Source organism: Tenrec ecaudatus, chromosome 2 (genome assembly GCF_050624435.1).
Source record: "Tenrec ecaudatus isolate mTenEca1 chromosome 2, mTenEca1.hap1, whole genome shotgun sequence".
In the NCBI taxonomy this organism is placed as follows: domain Eukaryota; kingdom Metazoa; phylum Chordata; class Mammalia; order Afrosoricida; family Tenrecidae; genus Tenrec; species Tenrec ecaudatus.
In genome coordinates this window covers 78,493,586-78,517,632 of record NC_134531.1, presented here as the reverse complement: position 1 = coordinate 78,517,632, position 24,047 = coordinate 78,493,586, and the positions used below count along the sequence as shown (strand labels likewise).

At 37.3% G+C, this 24,047-nt stretch overlaps 1 protein-coding gene across 3 annotated transcripts in view; it reads left to right on the top strand.

Moving 5' to 3' along the window:
* SSBP2 (single stranded DNA binding protein 2) overlaps window positions 1-24,047 on the top strand; it is a 316,310-nt gene that overhangs the window by 273,038 nt on the left and 19,225 nt on the right. For all 3 annotated transcript variants that reach the window (XM_075541237.1, XM_075541238.1, XM_075541236.1), the window contains 4 exons: window positions 11,940-11,975; window positions 14,001-14,055; window positions 17,908-17,978; window positions 20,917-20,995. In XM_075541237.1, coding sequence (XP_075397352.1) covers window positions 11,940-11,975; window positions 14,001-14,055; window positions 17,908-17,978; window positions 20,917-20,995 — 241 coding nt within the window. The remainder of the gene's footprint in view (window positions 1-11,939; window positions 11,976-14,000; window positions 14,056-17,907; window positions 17,979-20,916; window positions 20,996-24,047) is intronic.

The window sequence follows — 24,047 nt, the reverse complement described above, 5'->3', positions numbered from 1 at the left end:
TTGTTTATATTATTCTAAGGCAGAAATATCTTTCTTCTCAAGTAAGTAGATGGAAACTGTCATAATTTTAGAAACGAATAACATTGGTGATTTATATTACCTGTCTCTTTAGTTTAAATATCTATTGAGTGAAGTTGTTTAGAATAGACAGAATTATGATGTTGCTTCTGTTTTGTCTTCAATGGGCTATTTGATTTCAGCAAATAATCCTAAGAGCCTGATTTGCTAGGTAATATGCTTCAGTAGGAAGATCTTCTTCAAAATTATTTTAGTTGGCTCCTAAGCTTTTGAAGAGTTTTCATATCTGTTTGCCTCTTTTATTGACCTTTGCTAGTTCATACAAGATTTCCCTTTCAAATGACACCTGGCTAGCAGTTCAAGATACATTTCTTTTAAGCTGGAAAGCGTGTCCACTATCTGCATGTCAGCTATGTAAGCCTTCCCACCTAGAAATAGGAGGACCTTCTTCTGTGGGGCGTTGTGACTCGGGTATATGGTCCAAGTTAAAGGGATGAGAGACAGAAACAGGAGAGTTTTGGTTAGCGATGCTCTTTGGTAGTGTGGGCGTTTAGGTTACTCCCTTTATTTAGGATTTTTAGATCCAAGTACTGTGAGTAGAAGAATGTCCGATATCAAATCAGTGGTTTTGCATTGCTTTAGAGTCTGAGAAACACTAGGAGTTAGGTTAGGAGCTGGACACATCAAACTGATAACCAACAACCTATCTGAAATGGACATTTGACTGCACAGGTGGAGGCAAGTAGTAACATTGAAAGCAGTGCCCTTTGCTAGTGCGCGCTGCATCCAGGCACAGCTCACCCTTGCAGGATGTGAGAACAGGGAACAGAAGTGGCTGGGAAGCTGACCATTCTCTCTTCCAGAAGAGAGAGGGAACATCATTCTGAACAGGCACATAGGAAGTAATGTGTTGAAAGTGACTTATTAGGAGAAAAGTAACGTTCTAGAAAGCACATGGTGCCTCTGAAACGGAAGCAGTACGTGTGGAGGAGGCACTTGCTCTGCCCCTTTATGCACTCATCCAGAGACTACTTCTCCAAAGAGTACTAAAGTGTCATTCTTTTTGTTTTGCTTTGATTTTGCTGTTCTCATATTGTTGTATTCATTTCTCTTAAGGGTTTGTTCTGAACTCACTTCAGATTCACAGGAAAGTTGCACGAATGATGCAAAGAATTCCTGTGTACTATCTACCCAGATTCCCCAAAGTTCATATCTTATCACATTTGTTAATGATTTTTCTCTTTCTACCTATATATTTTGTTCCTGAACCATTTGAGGATAAGTTCTGGACATGTCAATTCTTATACTTTGGCATGTTTTTCTGAAAAACGAAGACCTTATCAGAAATGAGCAGATAATAGCTTAGACATACTATTCATTAATATGCAGGTTTTATTCAGGTTTTTTCCAGTTGTCCAAATAATGTCCTTTATAACAAAAACTCCAGATCTTTTTTTGCATTCAGCTCTCTCATCTCCTTGTTTAGTATGGAATCGTTCCTCAGTTTGTCTTCATCTTTCTTTGCTTTACAATTTTGTTGAATGCGACCAGTTGTGTGCAGAATGTCTCATAAGTTGGGTTTATCTGGTGTTTCCTCATTAAATTTGAGTTTTGCATCTTTGGCAGGAACATCAAAAAAAATAATTTTATGTTTTCTCCATTGAATCTTTTGAGGAGGCATATGATGATTTAACTGTAGTACTGCGGTTAAGGTATTACTTGTCAGCTCTCTCTACCATAGAATTACATTTATAATTATTAACTTAGGGAGACATAAGTGGAGGCTACAGTAAATATTCTCTTCCTCCACGGCTTCTACCCACAAGTTTTGGCATCATTGATTCTTCTGGCTTAAATAATTCACTATTAGGTTGATTGCCAAGTGGCTATTTTCTAATTCTATCCCCTCTTCTCCATGTGTTAGTTGGCTTTCTGTAATAATGAAGTGCTTTTCTCTCTCCCTGGTTATTCATATCAGGTAGATGTGAGGATTTTTATTTTATTTCTTGGGTTTCAGATTACCCTTTTCTTGACCAATCAGAGCCCCTTCAAGACAAATCCTGTGTCTTTCTTTGACACGTTACCATTAATCTTTGAGCATTTTTTAAACAGTCTAATATTTTCCAGTCTCATTCTTGGAAATAGTCATGTCTCTTAAGAACCCTGGTTCAATTTTTTATAGATAGCATTTAGAGCCCAAGATGAGTGTATTACATGTGTTTTGCTATTGGAGGGGCATGGCATATAGGCTTTCTTGGCAAACAGAACTAGGAAACAGACAGATGCTTGTAAACATACACACATCTATATTTTTCTGTATACATTAAAACAACGAGTTTGCACTCAAACAATAAATGTTACTCCAACACCACAAGGTTCCAGCCCTATTTCTGTATTCATAATTTCCCTGAGACTAGAAGTTGTTAGTTTTGTTTTTAATGTCACGATTATTCAGGTGTATGATCCAGTAATATTCTTTTTAAGGGTTAGTCATTTATTTAGTTTTCTCCTGTAATTAAAGAATGCCTTCAGATGCAGATAATTAAGATACTTTAACTGAAAGTGTACTACTTAATGATTAGGATTTGCTGTGCATATAAACTCCAATGCAAAGTCCCTTCTGAAAAAAAGGAAAAAAAATAGAAGTGGAGAATTTGTAAATGGATTTTTAAGTAAGTGTATCTCAGGCCAATTTTGTATTTCTCAGAGTTAAATTTAAAATCCCATATTTAATTTGATTAAAAACATGGTCTTGCCCTTTGAACTGTCTTTCTGCAAACGTTGTAGGATGCAAAAGAAATATTTTTTTATCAAACCACTTTTACACCCTGTGGTTTACTGCACCTTATCATCAAAGATTAAGCAAAATAAAGTGTGTTGTTCTTGCTCTTAGGTGCCATTGAGTCAATTCCAGCTCCTAGGGCCCTTTTGTACACAGAATGAGACCCTGCCCATCCCTGTGCCATACTCACAATTGTCATGATGTTAAATCCGTGAATATGTTCTTTACATTTGGCTTCAGACCCAAGCATTCCAGTAATATCAGGACCCAGTTTTTGTGTGTCTCCTCCCTTTATAGCATCAGTGATGGCAGGAAGACTGTACGAGGCTCCAGCTTTCTATCTGCACAGCATCTGGTTAAAAACCAAAGAACACACCCATTGCACTATTGTCATCAACATTAACTGGAAAATGGGTTTGCTCTGTAAATCTTCATTCAATTCACAATCAAATGTTGATCCCAAAAAAACAAAATTTCTCCCACCAGCTGATTGAAATCTAGAATTCAAACCCAGGGGAGACTTGGGTGGGTGTGGAAGCACAGCTCTTTATCAGTTATGAAAAGGTACTGGGGTGAGTGTAACTGAACTAGGCTTGCTCTTCTATTTATATGCCCTTTTATGAACTACTTATGACTGGAGGATACTCTGCTCTATTGGCCAGGCTTAGATTACATGCCCATTTCTTGAGTACCTCTCCAGCCGTATAGAGTAAAAATAGGGAGAATATGGTTCACTAAAGAAAAGTCAAAAGAGTTGTTATCAGAAGAAAGGAATTTAGTAAGTAGAACAGGAAATGTTCAATAAAATGTTGTGTTCATCCAAATGTGAAGAAGAATGAAAGAAGGTGCTCTTTTAAGGCAAAAACAAACAAACAAAATACCCTGGATGGATTGTAATGACTGAGCTTAAAGAAATACAATACCTTACTCCAAAATTCTCTGTTCTATAAAAGTAAATGTTCTATTTTTTTCAAGGATACTTCCAAATAAGAAAATATCTTCAGCTTTTCAACGGCACAAATAATGTCCTGGTCCTGTCTTTCCTGATCTCTAGTACAAAGTGTATATGAGGTAGTTTTAAATGTCACAAAATGAGTGCTGTTAGTGCAACTGATTAAGTACTCAGTCCACCTCCACAAAGCCAAGAAACCCCTTATGGGGAAGTTCTGGTGCCACGGTGGGTCTGGCTCAAATTGATGGCACGTAACAACCACCAACTTGAATGCAGAGAAAAGTGCTTGGCTAAAATCTTAATGGTCACGTAACAGAAACCTACAGCCGCAGGCCCTCTTCACTGGCCCTAATGCAGCGCCAGCCTTACGTGTAGGGCTCATATTATTTCCAATCATTTGGATTCTTGTCACACCTCTTGGTTGTATATTTAGCTCAGCCACACAATTTATCCATGACCTTTAGTTTCCTACTATTTCAAATGAAAGTTTCTTTGTGTTCTAAGATATTGTTATACATCTTTTTCTTATACATCTTCATTTCCATCTTAATGAATATTTCATATTGGATAGGGATGAAAGAAGGTAGAGATTAATTATGTTTGGAAGAATCTAGACATCAAAAATAGAAAGAAACATGAGGGAAATTGTACTGAAGGGAAATTTCAGGAAATGTGTGAGGAAAATTGGCTACACTCTCAGAGACAAGTAGGATAAAAAATGACTAATATGACATGGGTGAATATAAATCAAGGGACCAGATAGTGTTAAAAGGGAGGGGAAGAACTTGTAATAATGAGAAATCTAGCATTTATTATTGTTTATGTGGTGTTTACGTGGGTCTAAACAGTATATAGTATGGAAACAAAATAATAGATCTCATTAAATGTAATCAGATTGAGATGAGGAGAGACATTCTTACAGATATAAGCAAGAACACGTTTAGATTTTGGAATAAAGAAAAGGGAAAAGTTGGAGGCCATGTCATCCGTTGAATCCAGTCTTTAAAGAACACTAACTGCGCTGGAGGGGATTGGGTTCTAGAATGGCAGATATTGAAATAGCTAGAGAACATAGTCCTCTGTCCTTCACAGAGCTTAGCATATATTTCTGTGACTGTCCTGAAGACATAGGACACCACTTGGCATTTCTCAAACTGAAGGAAATATTCCAGCTTTGAGTTGAAATAGTAAAGGATTATCAGGGAAAAACAATGAACTATATAGGAAGCATCCAGGGAAATGGAAGGAATGTACAAAGTTGGCATACCAGAAAGAATTGACTGTTGGTAACCTTTTAGTGTATTCAATCTCTCTTGAGCAAAGAGAAGCTAGATTATATGAGGAAGAATATAGCATCAGGACTGGAGGATGACTCATAACACGTGGCAGACAGGAAGTGACAGGATTCTTTCTGTACTTCTTCGTGATAAAAATATGGCAATTTGCAAGGATTTCATTTTACTTCAATCTGCAGTCAATGTTCATGGAAGTAGGAAATCAAATGAGGTATTACATGAAGCAAATTCACTGTAAAAGATCACTTTTGTTAAAAAAAAACATTTGAAGATTGTGATGAGTTAGTTGTGTGAGCCTCTAATAAAATTATTAAAAATATATATTTACAAAGCAACTACAAAAAATGTGCAGAACTTTAGTATTTTCATATTGTATAAAGTTCCTAAGTTAAAAAAAGCTAAGCTGTTTCTTATTCCCTTAGGAATAAGAAACCTCTTTAGGTACCTTTCTTGTTGTCTTCAGAGGCTGTTGCAATTCATTATTATTCTCATTGTAATCCTTTGTGATCATTGGTCCCTTCTGTACAGTTGAAATGGTCTTACATTCTGCAGAGGGTAGGGGAAAGCCGCTAGACTCACATTTATTCTTCTCTTGCAGTATCGTGAGACCTTTGGTGGTCTTTCCTCTCTCCTACGTCAGAAAAAGGAAGTCTTGTCTTTGCAATGCTGTCCCTTTTATCTATGTTTTTAAAAAATCATTAGGGGCTCATACAACTCATCACAATCCATACATACATCAATTCTATAAAGCACATTTGTACATTCATTTCATTCATCATTCTCCAAACATTTGTTCTCTACTTAAGCCCCTGGTATCAGCTTCTAATTTTTCCCCTTTCCTCCCCCTCCCCCCTTCCCTCATGAACCCTTGATAATTCATAAATTGTTATTTTGTCATATCTTACACTGTCTGACATCTCCCTTCACCCACTTTTCTGTTGTCCATCCCCCACGGAGGAGGTTATATTTAGATCCTTGTAATCAGTTCCCCCTTTCCCCTCTACCCTCCCAGTATCGCCACTCTGACCACTGGTCCTCAAGGGATCACCCACCCTGGAGTCCCTGTGTTTCCAGTCCCTATCTGCACCAGTGTTCTTTTTATTCCATCTCCTGTGTCTGCTTTACACACACTGTCCACTCTTCCAAAAGAAACTTGAGTTTATTCAATTCCATTAACTGGAAGTTTCTCCTAGGATTAAATCGGTAAATAATCTCAAGACAACTTTAAACCTTAATTTCTCTCCTTTGTAGAGTTGGAAGAAAATTACTGACAGAAACTTCTCCAAGGCCCCCACAGTCTCCAACCATTATTGCATCTCATCCGCACTCCATGTCTTCTGAACTGTGATAATGCCTTCATGCTCACGTGACTTGCCAGTGAATTCTTGTCTTTCTCTCATAACCACGTGGGAGGCTGGTGCCTGAAAGATTCCCTAGACTGACACTCAACCCATTCTGTTCCCATGAAAAGTCTTACTGTGAAAGTTACCTTCTACCTACCAAACAGAACTGCCCTATCTTATTCCTAAATATTTGACTCCTTGGTTTATTTTAAATGGTTCTTTTTTTTTCATTTTAATTTAAACATTTTCTCAATTTTTATTAAAGTATTTTTAAAGCAATTTAAGTATGTCATAGAAAGTTGGAAAGACTTGAGCTTTCCAGAGTTCAAAATACGCCTGATTGGGGCATTTTCTAGCCAAGCTTCAACTACAGCTTACCTCTTAAAAATCTGACATTTTTCACCTTTTTTAAAACGTATCATTTCCTAATTTTTGTCACATTAAGATGAAATTATATTGTGCAAATTGATAATGTTTTAATATACAGTTTTTGAGCCTTGTCTTTCTTTGTATGATAATGCTCTTAACTAGTACTTAGTTTATCACAAAGTCTAGTAGAGTCCTGGCCAAGTATTGGTCCCAGTACCTAGTAGCCTTCAAAATCCCTTTTGTATGTGTGTTGAGGGTAGTAGAAATCTATTTGAACATAAAACTATATCTCTAGACTTGTTAGCTAATAAGTTTCAGAATTTGTAAATTTTCTAAATATTTATTGATCAGATCAACCAGTGTTGACTCAAACCAAAGCTACAGCCATCAAGTCGGTTCTGACAGATAGCCACCTTATATAAGGTTTCTGAGGCTATATCTATTTATGGGAACAGAAAGTCTCATCTTTTTCCCATGGAGTGATTGGTAGGCTTGAACCATCAACCTTTCAGTTAGCAGTCCAATGTTTAGCCTACAGCACCCCTAGAGTTCCTTTTTAATGTCTACTAATGCTTTCAATGGGAGAAAGACAAGGCTTTCTAGAAAATGGTTAGTCTCAAATACCCACAGGCAATTCTACCCTTTCCTAAAGGGTTGCTCTGTGTGGGAATCAACATATGACAGTGAGTTTGTTTTTTTTTTTTCTGATGCCTTCAAATTCAACATGCTGGACTCTCCCCCCACTTCCCAAATTCCCTATAAATTAGTAAGTCCATCATTTTTCTACCAGTCATCAAGTTGAAAGCCTACTAATTAGTTATAGTTATTCCTTCCCTTGTCTGCATTGTGAAATGTTCCTTAAATTCTTTGTCTGGACATCCCTTGCAGAGGGGTAATGGGGAGGAGATGAGTCACTCAGGGTTCAGTGTAGCAACAATGAAGCTCACAACCTTCCTCTAGTTCTCAAATGATTCCCCCCCCCCAACGTCATGATCCCAATTCTACCTTGCAAACCTGTTTAGACCAGAGGATGCGCAGTGGTACAGTTGGGATCTGAAAACACAGGGAATCTAGGACATATGAACCCCTCAGGACCAACAGTGAGAGTGGCGATAGCAGGAGGAAGGGGGTGTAAAAAGGGGGAACTGATCTTGGGTATCTACATATAACCTCCTCTCTGGGGAATGGGCAATAGGAAAGTGGGTGAAGGGAGACACTGGGCAGTGTAAGATAAGATAAAATAATAATTTATAAATTATTAAGGGATCATGGGGGGGGAATAAAATGAGCTGATTCCAGTAACCCAAGTGGAAGGTGAATTTTGAGAATGATGAGGGCAATGAATGTATAAGGGTGTTTTACTCAATTGATGTATGTATGGATTGTGGTAAGAGTTGTATGAGCCCAATAAAATGATTTATAAATTTTTTTTAATTCTTTATCTTACATTTCATAATGATCACTGCCTAAACAACTCTATCATCTCTTGCTTAAACTTTTCACAATAGCTTCTTTACTTGTGTTCATGTTCCATGTGGCTTCCAGAATTATCCTACAGAAACATAAGTTTGAACATGTCTAACATCTCTGACTCCTAGTGTCTACTTTGTAAACTGAAACATCATCTATGACTACAACCTTCCATATGCAACCCAATAACATACTTTTTCCCAAACAAAGGATGAATTCACATTTCTATTTCACTGTCTTTGTCTTTCTGTGGACCACCTGCTTTCTTTCAAGTCCAAGTTACCCTGCTCACACACGGCCCCCACACCCACACAACAGCACTTCTGTGTAACACTCTGTGCCTTTCACATTAGACTGTCACACCCTGCTGGTAACTTTCAAGAGTGTAGGCTAAATAGAATAATGAGAGTAGGAGCCAAACTTTGATTTTACTGAGGACATGGAAAACACAAAGTGGAAGCAGCGAGTATAAGCCAAACTTAAAGAGCTTAGCAGGCCAAAAAATGAGGGGGGGGGGTGGAAGATAGTGATATAACAAATTTTTGAAGTATTTAAAAATGTTTCTTATATTAACCAATGTTTGAAGAAGTTCTGAAAAGGGAGAAATTAAAAATATAAAAGGAACAAGGACTTGGGAGAAAGGGACTCCTTTCCCTATGGAAAAACACAGAAAGTTTTATTTCCTTTCCCTAGCATGAATAGAAGAAACTTTACATTTATCCACAGTGAAGTGGCGAGCTAAAGGTAAAGGCAAAGCAGGAGGGCAGCGCATCCTCACAGGGTGGCATAATCACAACAGCAGCCAGCTCACGAACATTCAGGAATTGTGCACTGCCTGTTTAGCTGCTGGTAATTTAAGTCTACCATAGTGTGACTACGCATTCCTAAGAAAGTGGGCAAATACCGAACAAATCAGTTCTTCCCTCACCCCTAGGATCACGAGGTCTACCAGCACACGCTATACCCCAGGTGTTGGTGAAAGCTGAGTGGAAACCCTTTCAGGTATTAGTGAAGACTAGCTTGAAGTTGGAAAGCATGATCGTGTTTTGGATTTTGCCAGTGTGTGTTCCCCTTCAGGAAAGCTATCTGCAACAAAAACGATGGCTGGGGTGATCAAAGGGGGATGAACACTAACAAAGTAGATGTTAGGTTAGGGAATTTAGGAACTGGAGAAAGAAATCAAATTTGAAATGTGACATGGGAAAGAGACAGGAGGCAATTGAAGTAGTAAAAAAACAGAAGGGACCTCATAAAGAAAGTAAATATGGGCGAGTGGTTATGGCGAAGATTCTGTTTGGGATATTAAAAAGTAACTCATGAGGAATGAAAACAATCTAGCAAGGGAGTTGTTCAGCAGAACTGAGATTTGTGTAAGATCTCTGTAAAGAGTTGTAGGATAGGGGCAAAGACACCAATGCAACGAAGGGAAGTGTGTAACAGAAAGGAAGGCAAAGGATTGCCCATGCCAAAGCGTGGTCAGATGGAGCTTGAAATTGCTTAAGGATAAAAGTAGGCAGCAGAGGGAAGCAGGACATAAGAAAGTCCCAGCAAGCCAATTCTGAGCCCATCTACAATGGAGGGAAACATTGCCTGGGCCTGTGCCGGCCTCACCGCTGTTGTTGCAGCTACTGTGTCAGTCCATCACGTTGCAGGCCTTCCTCATTCTCGCTGCCCCTTCACTTTACCAAGTATGCTGTCTTTTACCAGCAACTGGTCTCTCCTGACACCATGTCCAAAATACATGAGATGAAGTTGCACCATCCTTGCCTTTAAGGAGCATTCTGGCTGTACTTCTTCCAAGGCAGATTTGTTTGTTTATTTTGGCCACCTATGTTACTTTGTGTATTTTCACCAGCACCGTAATTCACATGCCCCAATTCTTCTTCAGTCTTATTTATTCATTGTCCAACTTCCACATGTGTGTGAGGTGGTTGTAAATACCACGGGTAAGGCCAGGCGCACCTTAGTCCTCGAAGGGGCATCCTTGCTTCTCGACACTTTCAAGAGGTCACAGTGAGATGGACATTGGTCCTACAAGCCAAGAGATAAGCTGGTGATTTGGAGAGGCAAGTGCACAAGTTTCAAATAAAAAGAAGCAGAGGATGGCAGCAAGATCAAGGCCTAAAAAGAAGCTCAAGAGGACAAAGTGTTTGTTTACTGCTTTAGAGGGCCCAGTACTCAGGTGAGAGTAGTCTTGTCACTGAAAAAACTAAGCTACTCTCCCTGCCATTGCATCATTTCTGACTCACAGTGAGCCTGCAATACAAGGAACAACTAACTGCCCTTGTAGGTTTCCATGAATGTAGCTCTTTATAGGAGTAGAAAGCCTTGTTTTTGCCCCCGTGGACCAAGTGGTGGTTTTGAACTACAGACCTAATCACTATGCAACCTTGTCATCCGCCGTGTTGAATTACCCATCAGCACACCCACCAGGGGCTTTAGAGGCATATGGTATATGGTTGAGGCAGAGCAAGGACACAAAACAATGAGAAAAATATTTTCAAATAATTTAATGTTTAATGAAAAGAATCTAGGTATTTTTGTAGCAGTGTAGGGTTTTTATTATGCTACTTTATAGTTCCATATAGTGTTTGTTCATTTATTTCCAAGTGTTTGAGTGGAAGGAAAGTTTCAGGTACAGGCACTGTAATTTTTTTTTTTTTTTTTACTATAGTAAGGTCTTACTCTGGCCCTGCCTGTCTGACTCATTCTAGGACACAGTAATTTACTGTCTCTTTTCAGACCAAGGTAAAAATATCTCCTCTATATAAGCAGATTCCTGTGTGAAGAAGAAAACAATACATGGCTTCAACTTTGTTAATATTTATATTCAAGGGCTAAATTTTCAATATATGAGAGGGCTTCAAAAATTCATGGAAAATGAAATGAAAAAATGGATTTTTCCCCGGGAACTTCTTGGAGCCCCCTGTATGTTTTCTAGTTTTAACGTCTTAGATTATCAGAACAATGCCATATTTCTACCTTTTCATATCTAGAAGGGAGATTGGTCTGAAAGCTTGATTTGAAGAGAAAAGAGAATGTGTTATTCTGATTCCCACAATGTAATGGTCTTTGAGGACTCATATTGACAAACTCTTCTTCATTCATTATATTATTTCCTCTTAGCTAATTGGAAAGGGAGGAGGAGAAAGATAAGGTTATATGTCAAGTGTTGACCTGTGCTGCGTAAATGTAGCAGCCTGAAATGAGCCTGTATGAAAGTCATGCTTCCCAAAATGCACATGGGCTAGAGGCGCATGTCTAAAGACCGCTAGTTTGAAACTGTCCAGTTCTCATTTTTAGCTGTTCTAATATGAGGAGGCTTCAAAACGTTCATGAGAGAATTCCATTTTCTTTGCATTTCATCTTCCCTGAACTTTCGAAAGCCCCCTCTTACATATTTTTCTAATTTCAAAATAAGTGTCGTCAGTATTGAGCACGGAGGACAATGGCTGTGAAACCAATATAATTTGAAGTTGTAATTCTAACTTCCTCTTGACTAAAATCTGTGGTCTGTTTGTAAATCCAAGATAATATTGTGGTTTTCTAGTTGTCTGGCACTCAAGCAGATATAAATACCCTTCATCTTTATCATCCTTTGGGATGTATTTGAAAACTTAATAAAAGTCAGGAAGTAAATTCATTGCAGGCCCCTCTCCATATTGCCACATGAATCAAAACGTGTATGTTTTTTCTTGTTCATGTTCTAGATACCATACTCCTCAGCATCTCCCGGGAATTATGTAGTAAGTACATTTGGGTTTGTTTGCTCATAAGAATTGATGTTACGTTTTATTTGTGCAATGAAATAGTCATCCAGATGTTAAGAAGAACCCCTGTGTATTGGCCAAGAAGTGAGCATCTGATTGGTACTGAGCTGTTTCATCTGCCAACCTCGGTACATATGTTGATGTTCATTAGTGAAACAGTTATCAATCTGGTCAGAATTGCCCTAAGTACTGTGTTTTACTTCAGCGTATGTTTCTGTAACCAGTACAGTACACTCTGTCCAGAAGAGAGCCATCCCCACTTACACAATGATGTGCTTGAATCTGCAGTTCTCCAAGAAAATCATCAACCCCCCCTCCCTTATACCACTTTCTCCACACAAAGTCTAAAAGACAGTAAACTTTCTCCCAATCTCAAAGTGAATCAAGCAGCAAAGTAATGAATAGTAATTTGGGGGAGCCTGTTAGTGTTTTAGTTGTTCTGAGACATTCAAAACATTACTTTAAAAATGTACTTGGTCAGCACATGTTAAGATTTTCCAGAAATGTGTGTGGACCTCAAGTTACATTAGCAAGTCTTATATTCCTTCTTCTAAAAGGTCAGATGACCTTCCAATCTTTATTAACTTTTAATGCTTGTCGTATCCCCTGGCCATCATAATGAAAATGTGTTATAGTACTTGGTGCGGGGCGGGGGGGCATTTAGTCACAGAGAAGCAAGCGGGAAAGTAGTAAAAACAAGATCTTTACTAAAAATATTTTTTGAGATTTATTACTAACTGGACTGAAGATAAAGGGGTACTGAAGAGTGTCAGCGGATATTTTTTTCTTCATTGAAAAGGAGTTTTTATTACCACAATGACAAGAACACAGTTTGGGATCTGTGGATGTAGTACTTATTGCTTATTTAAGCCATGCACATTAAGAACATTTAGCTACTTTTTATATCTTTGTTGAAAGACTGTAAGTCAACGTTTTTAACATTTTCCCCCCAAAACACCCACTTTATTGGGAGCTAGTACAGGTATCATATCATTTCATAGTTCAATCCCATCAAGCAGTCTTGTACAGCTGCTGCCACGGTTTTAAGACAGTCTCTTCCTTCTTGAACTCCTCGACTTTTTAACATGTTTTAGATGAGATCAGGAACATTCAGCATGGTATGTCTGTAGACTTGACATTTTTTAAAGAACCTATTTTAAATCACTTAAGAATAAACCTGATATGTTTTTGTGGTGCAATGGCATTTAAAGGAAATTTAATTTGTTTATTAAATAGTAAGTGTGTGTACCATTTGAAATAATTGCTGTGTCTATGCAGTTAGAGTGAAGCAAGACCTTAGCCAATTAATAGTCAATTTGAAAACTGTGCACAAAGCATCTGAAGGATTCAAATTCTAAATTCCATGGCTTGAATTATCCGTGTTGGTTGTCTGAAATAATTGAAGTAACTTTAGAATTTCCCAGTTTCCATTTTGGTTGAGTGTGTAGCTTCCAGCCTAGCAAACCATAGCGGTTGTTAACATTGCTTTTCATTTGCAATCGGTGTGATGCCTGAAGGTACAGTGTTGCGATTGATGCTGACAAAGAGAAGGCATAAGGAGCATCGATACATTTTCAAAAATAGGAATCTCTAAGATTATAATTAGTATTTATATATACTAATGATACTAAGGAAACAACAGAAATGTAAATCATAGACACATCAATTCTATTTTATGGATTTGTAAAGACCTTATTAAATGGTTTCCTCTTAACCTCATTATATCTGATGTGATTAAGTCATGAATAATAAATTAATGTTACAGTCTCATTGTTTTTGGAAACTTGTCAAAACAGTCTCAACATATTTAAGCTAAATTATGGTTTGCATAATATTGAAATGATTGTGCACTCAAAGAAAATTAATTGTGGAGAAAATATATTTTGTCAGTTATTTTCAAATTGGTTTATTATAGAAATAAGTCTTAACCTTCTGGTTGTTGTTTTTTCTATTGTTTAATGAAATGCCTTGCATATAACAAAATTTTGTATAATTATCTAGGGTCCTCCAGGAGGTGGAGGGCCGCCAGGAACACCCATCATGCCTAGTCCTGCAGGTATTGCAATCATATTAGTGATGTGGGTATATGACTACAAAAATCACAAAATATAGAAATTTTGTTTGAAAGGTTAATAATGTTCATTATCTCTTGATGTTTAAAGAAGTAAAATAGAGGTAGCAAATAGGAAGGTAAAAGAACCAATTCCCAACTGCTTGAAGCATATGGAAAATTCTTGTTGCATGAATAACATACTTAGGATGAAAATAGTATGATTTGTATGCATTGCCTGTAGTTCATACCATTGACCAGTAATTGAGAATAAAAGATTCTTTGAAACTAACAAGCAAGTCAATAAATTCACGTTACACAATTTAGGGAAGTTCTACATGACTAAAACATAACATGCATGGATCCATTAAGTTCAAAATAACAAATTAAGCTCATTATATCTATCATCTTACTAAACTAGATATATATGTTTATGGTAGCATTTACCCTTATGTCTATAGGTATTGATTAACTAACTATTTAGTCAACTATATAATGAGAAAAACTTTTTAAACCTCTAAACTGGAATATACTTTAATATTTCCCTATTGTTTAAACTTATTTTGGATACTTGTAGTAGAAGTTTATATTGACACAATCTACCTAGAAAATGCCCAGGGCAACTTGTATCAAGAGCTATGAAATGGTTGCTATTCAGTAGATTGCCCTACAGTCTTACTGCTAGCCATGATCAACACAAGCCAAGACAGAAGATTGCACATCTACTGCAGGCAACAGTGAAATTACAGATCCAGCCTTCATACATATCCAATTATAGTAGAATTATTGAATAGATTATTTATGGTATATGGTGGAATATAATGATTAACACTGGCTTAAAATAATTTTAATGACAGAAATTATTCACTACAATATTATCACAATTTTAAAAGTAACACTGATCTAATAACTAGAAAAAACATGATTTAGGCTAAATTTGATCAGTGGTGACTTCCAAATGAAATAAAATCCTCTTTTATTGCCAACATTGTACATTTCATATACAAGGCAGGATTTTTTTCAATTAGCAAATAATTTTCATTTTACTATTAAATCTGTGTGCTCTTAATTGGCTTCTTGAAATCAAAATTGAGAAGCTCAAAATTAATTCATTAATTACTCCAACAAATAATAAAATTTGTTTGAAACTTTTAATTTTAGAAAAAGCGTGTTTCATAATTGATATAAAATTTTACTCTGTTTCATTAACTCTTTAGACCTACCATCTAGCTGCTGTCAAGTCAATGCTGACTCACAGCGCCCTTATAAAACAGAGTAAAACGTGTCTTGTAGGGTTGAAAGCTATAAATCTTTACAGAAGTCGACTGCCACACATCTTTGCCCCACGGAGTGGCTGCTGGGTTTGAGCTGCCTTGGACGATATCTATAAATGTCTCACAGAGCTGTTTTCTCAAAAGATCTTCATGGAAAATATAACAAAATTGCTCAACTTGCCCACGTCTACACTCCTATATATTATTTTATATTTTTTTAAAAATTGGTCTGTGCTTAACAAATGTTTCCATATAAGGCTTAAAGAAGTTTTGGAGTAACACAAAATATCTGATAATTCTCCCTCTCAAGCCAGGAAATGGCCTGATTTTTTCCAAACATTTTTTCTTTTTTGCTTTATGCATAGACCTCCTCTATAACGAGGTTTCATACACTCCCCTACTAGGAAGACAACCACTCCTCGTGCCCCCTGAGAATCTCTTCTATTGTAGTTATTTTCTAAAAAAAAAGAAGAACCAGATAGCACCTAGAAAATTTCTGGTCAAAATACCAGCTCTGTTTCCTTCAAATGTTTTGTTTTTGTTTCTAGATCAAGTTATATTCTCAATTGGCATTAAAAATGATATTTTTTTGTTTCTGCATCTTAAATAGACTGGTCTTTCACCAAAAGCAAAGCTAATAAAACTAGCGGGGAGAAATGGAAGATTTTCTATGTTTATAAAGCAATCCCAGGGTTTTCTGAAAGGTAACATTCTGTGCTGAGACTGACCCACTAGTTAACAGATCCCTATGACTTGCATGTACAAGATGAGCAAGGCATGGCTCTCGGCCTTCTCTCCGTGTCTTTAGTGTAGCCCAATTGGGAGCAGAAATAGGAAAATAAGACAAAACTTTAATGCAAAGCAAAAATGGTTGAAATTTCATTCATTTGGAAGTGGGGATGGGAAGGCAGGGAGCTTCATGGAAGGGAAGCCTCATGGCAAATTGAAATGGGCCTGGGTTAGTGAGTTTAATTTTATTAGGTGGCGATGAAGCTGAATGTGCTTAGATAAAAGAACAATACAATGTGGACACATGAAAGTTACTTGCTAGAAAGAGCAAATAGCCTGGTTTCACAGTATCATGTACTTCTGAACCAGGACCCACTGCCATCGAAGCATTTCCCACTCATAGCAACCCTATCATGGTGACTGAGCCTTTGTAAACCTTCACAAGAGTAGACAACTGTACCTTTCTCCCTCGGAGAACGATACGTTTAAACTGCTGGACGTGTGCAGTTAGTAGTCCAACACCTCTGTGACAGCAACATAGGGTGGAAAAGAATCCCAAATGTAGGCTAGGGTCCTATTAGCAGAAATAAAGAGGGGTATTTTCAGCTTTTCAGCAGTGTAATCTGTTAATCTCAAAGTGAAACATGTCCACATAAAGGTGTCCTGATGGTGCTGGGAGTTGGGCATGGAGCTGCTAACTGCAAAGCCCACCAGCCATAGGTGAACCTGAAGCTGTTTGCTCCCATAAGGATTTACAGTGGGTGGTTGTGTTTCCAAGTAACCTATAAATGCCATATTTTAGTGAGTACCATTTACTCTGCTATAGTAAACTTCTTAAATAATCACACAAGAGAAGAAAAGCAATTTCTTATCCCCCACTCTCTGGTCACGTGTGAAAAAGCAAAGGGTATGGTTATCTCTGTCTGGCTCAGTGCATTTTGAAACGTGTTTGTTTCATTACATAGATCCCATAATGTATGGTATTTGGGGAAACTGCATAATTGTAAAATGCAGAAAGCTGCATCTTACAATTAATATTTCCTCAGTATAAAATTTTCAGCCTTTCACACCAGGTTCTTCATTCTAGAAGCACACTTTTATGTGCTTAGAGATAATGTGCTTAACACAATGGAAGTATGTATGGATTGTGGTAGGAGTTGTATGAGCCCCTAATAAAAAGAATTAACTAAGAGAAGTGGAATGTTATAATTTTACAATATTAAAGTGGTATTTATACCCATGTGCTCCCTATACTTATTTTATTCTAAAGGAAAAAATCAAATAAACAAAAATTTTATGAAGAGTTGTGCTGGCAAAACTAGAGCAAGATAATTTCATTCTAATTGCATTGTCTTACTTCAATCTCTCTCTCTTTGAATTAAGCCAGATATGTCACCAACTTTTGATAATTATTAGCTAAATAAACTTTTTGAAATTGATGTGTAGAAAATTAAGGAAATAATGAAAAATCGGAATCTGACTCAAATGATTTCTATTGTACTTGTGCATATCATTGCTTCAGTAAGAAGTTCAGAAAGTGCCCGTGCCTTTACAACAAATGGCCCTTTGCTACAACCTTTGAGATTTTAAGGAATGTTCTTTTTACCAGATGATGTCATATGAAAAAAAAAAAAGAATTAGTCAGATGATTATTCTTTGTATCACATACCTAATTCACAACCTCAGAATGGTAATTCTTGAATTGGAAATGAGTCCCAGATGTTTGTAAAGGCTATTTCAAGTGCTTCAGGTATCAGTATGGATGTGTATCCAGATGTTCTTTAAATATTACTCTGTGATAACTTGTTGATAGATTTATAGAGACGTTTATTAATTAAATAACCTTTTGTTTTAGATTCAACCAACTCTGGAGACAACATGTATACTTTAATGAATGCAGTGCCTCCTGGACCTAACAGACCTAATGTAAATATGATGTTTTTCTTTTTATGTGTTTGAATTCAAGGCTGTCTAAACTGTATATTTTATTTCCCAGGACCTAATTGTACAACACACACACACAATCAAGTTTATCTCTGTATGCTAGTCTGAAAAAGCCATGAGTATATAAAAAACAAAAATTTTAACACTGAATATAAATGTAAAACTGAACATAATCAATTAGAAAACATTGGTTCCAAAGCTTATTTTGCCAAAGAATAATTATTGCTACTGGCTATTTGAAAATGATAATTAATGATAATAATTTAGATTTAACTTCATTTTTAACATCATTGAATTTTACCTAATTTGTTCATATTTTCCTATATGGCACTAAATTTAAAAAGTGAATAGGATTATTTTTCTAAGACTAGAGGAAATCATCTGGGGTTTAAATATACAACTGAGATAGCCCTACAGCAAAAATCAATAAGCCTGTGGTCATTATATTTTTATAAAAGTGTATAATGAAAAATGTTTACATCCAAGACCTACCTGCCAACAAAATAACATTTAAAACAGCTTCTAGTTAAGATGCAAATACCTAGGTTAATGTAGAGAAGATTGAGATGTGTAACATATTACCATAATGTACCCAAAATTCAGCAATGAAATAATTACCTTTTTTCCTAGCAATGAGGACAAGAAAGGGAAACATTAGGTTGGTTTTGTCCAGTATGCTAGCCATAGCTACGTGTGGCTTTGGGGCACTTAAAGCATGACTAGTCCAAACTAAGATGTCCTATAAATGTAAAATAAACACTGAAGTTACTGAAGACTGGCTGTTTTTTAGTGTGAAATATCTTATTAAACATACACATTTATTACATGCTAAAATTGTGATTTTAGATGTTGAGTAAAAATTAAATATTGAAATCCATTTCGCCCACTTTATGTATTAAACTATAGCTGCAAGAACTCCCGGCACAGGACTGGACAGTGTTTTGCGCTGTTGTACGTAGGGTCGTTATGAATTGGAAACAACTTGTTAATACCTATCAATTACCATGTTAGATATCTGAATTTACTTTCATATAGGTCACAATTTTTTAATTTTCATATTATTTTTGTTGGACAGCACTGCCTTCAATTATCACCATTCTTCTAACATAATTATTTTTTCAAGAAAAGGAGACTTTCATATCGCTAATGTCTGAAAAATAGGCGCCCTGGCAGTACCATCTGCTCCTGGAAAGACTGCAGCCGAGGGAGCTCCCTGGGGGCTCTGCTCTCTCACAGGGTCACTGTGAGTTGGAATCAGTGGGCGGCACCCAACAGCAGTGTCTTGACAGCATTTTCAACAAGACAAAAAGCATGTTGGATGTGATCATTATGTCTTGAGAAATGGTGTAAAAAAAATAGAGACGATATTTTCAGGCTTCAATTTCATATCTTACTACTTAACACTATTTGTAATATTATATGGTATTGAAGGCATTTCTGTGTCCGTTAAACTGATAAAGATCCAATGGTGTTCCATTCTGATAAAAAGTAAGAGATCCAAGAATAGTAGCAGAAGGATATGTCAGTCTTTCAAATGTCATTCATTCAAACCAGTAGTAAAACAAGCAAATGTTTGCTCTGAGCCAGCCTTACAACTCTATGAGCTACACTAATCAAGCATGCATTCATATCGTGGTGTTTTTTAAAAACACCCTGGGGGGGCCAAACCAAGAGTGACCCCAGGCTAATAGGTTCACTGGCACGTGTTTCTCAGCCCAGACCTCAGCTATGCTTCTGACAAAAGCCAATAACAACAGTTGGTTCAAAGTTAATCTGTTTGAGTTATCATCAAAGCATACATATTTCAAGTTGTTTATTGAAAATCAACACATATGCTTCATTCTCCTGGGAAATTGTATAAGCATGTGCTTTGTGTGCTTTCAGTGATGGAAGGCCATCCTGTTTCCACAGAGTATATATGGTTGTCTCCTGGGGCAATCACCCCCAAAAGCCAGTCTGATTAGTAATTACCACCACAGAATTACACATACACACACACACCACATTCAACATTCTGTACCTTAAGGGATGGAAAAGATGCTTTTGGCATGGAAACATTTTAAAGCAACTGTTTTCAATAGACTGTCTTCACTGTTAAAATAAGATGGTAACAGTGCAGAACTTGCTTTCAAGCGGGTCTGTGCATCTCCTCACAAGCATTCCAAGAGGAGAAGGGAAGACTGAGTGGCAGCCAGGGGCCAGTGACTCCACAGGAGAAAAGTTCTGTCCACCACCAGTTCTAGCCTAGTGCATCTATTCACATCTGCTGTAGACTGGTCAGCGCATCCAAGGTTCCATTTGTAAATGAAAAAATATCCCATTAATTTAAATTTTTTGTTTGTTTAGTGTAAAATCTATAGAATAATTATCATGGGATTGACTTACTTGGTGATATTGCCAAGAATAATTGGTTATATTTACCTATGTCTAAGGAGCCAAATGTATTTAACCTGTAAATTCAAACTATTTATTATGATCCATTTGAAAAAAGATACATTATCTGCTCAGAAAAAATATTAATATTTGTATAATGATGTTGAATTATTCTTATTAATAAGCCAACATTTTAGCAGCTGCTTTAAGAATCACCTTTGGTTTATAACAGCTAAATTTGTTAGTGGCTTAGAGAAACTGTGTCTCATTTGCAATGGGACCTATAGACTTTCTAGTGGAGGATATCGGAAGAGAAACTAGTATATGAATGGAAAACTGGAGCACAGACAGAGACGGGATGAGGAAGATGGATCAATCCAATTAGGAGAATCCACATGGCTGAAAAAAGTCAAGAAAACATATCCATAAGTTGAAAGTCAAAATAAGCTGTGAAAATGTCTTCATGCTGTTAAAGGTAAACACTGTAACTTAGAGGTACACCATTGTTTCCAATGTGATCACAGTCATTTTCTTCATTCTTTAATAGTTTCCAATGGGCCCTGGGTCAGATGGTCCGATGGGTGGATTAGGAGGAATGGAGTCACATCACATGAATGGCTCTTTAGGTAAGGATACCAAATTTGATATTTAGTGATAAAGTCAAAACAAAAAAATTAAGCTCTATGTGGCAGATATATACAAAGTTTTTCCATGTATGTATAACATCTCATTTTCAAATGCTCAATTTTTATCTCAGACTGATAGTGTAACCTAACAGTAATCTATCATACATTGCTTAAGATGAATGGAGACCATTAAAATCAGACATGTGAGAACTGCATTAGCCGTGCTCATGTTCACAGATATCTACGCTATTAAACTATGTGATGCCGCTGCCTTAAAGGAAAGGCGGCATTGCCAGTTAGCGTGTGTATCCTGCATGTGTCACTTAGGAAACACAACAGCCCTCCCAACTTGTTTCTTTGTGCTCTACGGACAATCTCAGAAGAACTGCAGTCCTTGGCAAAAGGGTGTTAATTTTTTTTTCTCAGCAGATTGTCTATTTTTTAAATCATTTTATTGGGGGCTCTTACAGCTCTTATCATAATCCATGCATACAGCCATTGTGTGTCAAGTGCTTTTGTACATATGTTGCCATCATCATTTTATGTTCTTGCTGCTTGAGCCCTTGGTATCAGCTCCTCATTTCTTTTCCTCCCCTCCCTCAGGAACCCTTGATAAAGTATAAATTATTATCTTCAGATCTTACATCATCCATTGCCTCCCTTCACCCTCTTGTGTTAATGTTTTGCTTTGCATGTTGATAGTTATCTGTCCACATTAGTCATCGCCTTCTGGGTAATGTGGATGATTCTTCCACGAGAGAGCTTACTCACCTTGTGGACCTGATAGAGCAGATGACACATAGCATGACTTTCATGGATGGAAACAGACGTCATCAGTGTGGCTTCTGCCCGGTTAAGGGGAGGAAGACATTTCTGAAAGGGAGAAACAGGGAAAGACCGTACAGAATTGACTCAGACCCTGGGTGTATAGGAGGGTTACATGCAAAACCTTAAAGAAGACCTCCGCTTTACCTTTGTGCCTGTTTGAAAGCGCCCTCATGGTACAGTGGTTAAGAGCTCAGCTCTTAGTCACATGGTCCACTGTGACAGCCCACCAGGCATTCCAGGGGCGAAGGGAGGGCAGCCTGCATCAGGAAAGGCTACACTCCTGGAAACCCGATGGGGATAGTTCCGCTGCCCTCGAAGGACACTATGCCTCAGAAGTCATGGAAAGCAATGGATTTGGTTCTTAAATATACTTAAATAACATATGATAAATAAATTAATTTAAAAGTTGACCGTGGAGGTAGGTTTGTGATTTTTTTTCTTCTTCTGAAAAGGGTACACAGGTTACCAAGGTTGGAGAAACTGCCTGTGAATACCAAGTAATACGCACATCCCTCTCCTCTACCTGTGGTCAGCAGTTGTCTCCCTCTGATACCTCGAAGCTGCGTCACTGCGATAAATCAAATGATTTGCAATGAGTTGCTGACTTGTGTGCTGTTAGGGACCCCTACTTACTCTGCCTAGTCTTCACCAGTTAGAGTGGACATTAGCCCTGTGTGACTATGATATCGTAAATGAATTAAGATTAAGTAAAATTTTACCTGCAGTCCCTCAGTTCCACGAACCCTATTTATGTACACAGTAGCCACATGTGACTAGGGCGACCACAGCAGACAACCCAGACGTATCTCCATCATCACAGAAAGGTCTGCTACACATGCTGAGCGAGAATTTATTTTTTCTAATTTATTACAAAATAATTCACTTTCCAATGTTGCTATTTTAAAACGATAATTATAAAACATGATTTTGCTCACAGAAGGTTCTCAGTTTGACTGCCCACTAGATTAAAATTCATAGAAAAGTTTGAGGTGCGCTTGGCCTGTGGTTCGTTACTTTCTACAGTGAATATCATTGCCCATTTTATATGTGTGCATAATGGCATAGATATTCATATTAAGCAATTTATTGTTTTTATTTATAAATTAGTAACACTGATAAACACTAACTGCATGTGTTGACTGAAAAAGATATAACTTTTCATCAGATAAATTATTAAAAATAGTCCAAACTAAAGATAATCGTGTCATTTAGATCTAACCATTGTTCTTTGTATGATTCCATTGCTTTCTTACTAAGAATTTGGTATTTATTATTCATTGTCTCGAGAAACAATGTAAAAAACGCAGCACTACATCTTTATTTTTGATGGATTACCATGCATATTAAATGGCTACTGTTAGATTGTTGATATGATTAAGATTTGGGGGTATCTTAGTAATACATGTTATCATAGTTACCCGTGTTTAAACTGTTGTCAGGCTTTATAGAAAATGTCTGTTTTTAAAAACAAAAACTTTTTATTGTGATTTGAGTAAAAGTTTACAAAGCAAATTAAAATTAATTTCTCACTCCACAATGTATACCCATGTTTACTGAGGGCACTGGTTACAATCCACCAGTGAAGCAGCACTCTCCCCAACTTCCATGTGTTTCATTTCTACGAGTACTTCATTCCTACACCTTCCGTCCTTTGTGTTTTTGATCAAATATTGTCCCTTTAGTCCCCGGTGCTGGACCGTTTAAAGGAGTGAGCTCATCCCTCGGTTGTTCGAGTTCACTTTGGAGGCCTGTGTCTCGTTTGGCTGAGAGCTCCCCTGGGATGGGTTCAGTTCCAGGACTGAAAAGCCTCTAAGGGCTGGCTGCAGTCTCTGGGGTTCCACGAACCTGTGATTTTGAATTTTGTTCAACATTGTTCCCCCTCCCACGTTGCCAAGGACCTTCTACTGTGATGCTGGCCAGAGCACATGGTAGTGGTGGTAGCTGATCAAAAACTAGTTATTCTGGTCTCAGGGAAGTGGAGGCTGTGGTTCTCCATTTTATATTTAACAGATTTACAGAAGCATCATTTTGAGAAAATATATTTAGTAATCTATCGGTATGTTCAGGAGCCCTGGTGGTGTGTGATGGTTAAGATTGTAACCACTAACTGGCAGGTGAAAGACTTGAACCCTGCCAGCGCTTTGTGGGAGAAAGTTTGGCAGTTTGCTTCTGTAGTTGACGACCGAGAAAATCTTCAGGGACAGGTCTCTGCCATACTTCTCGT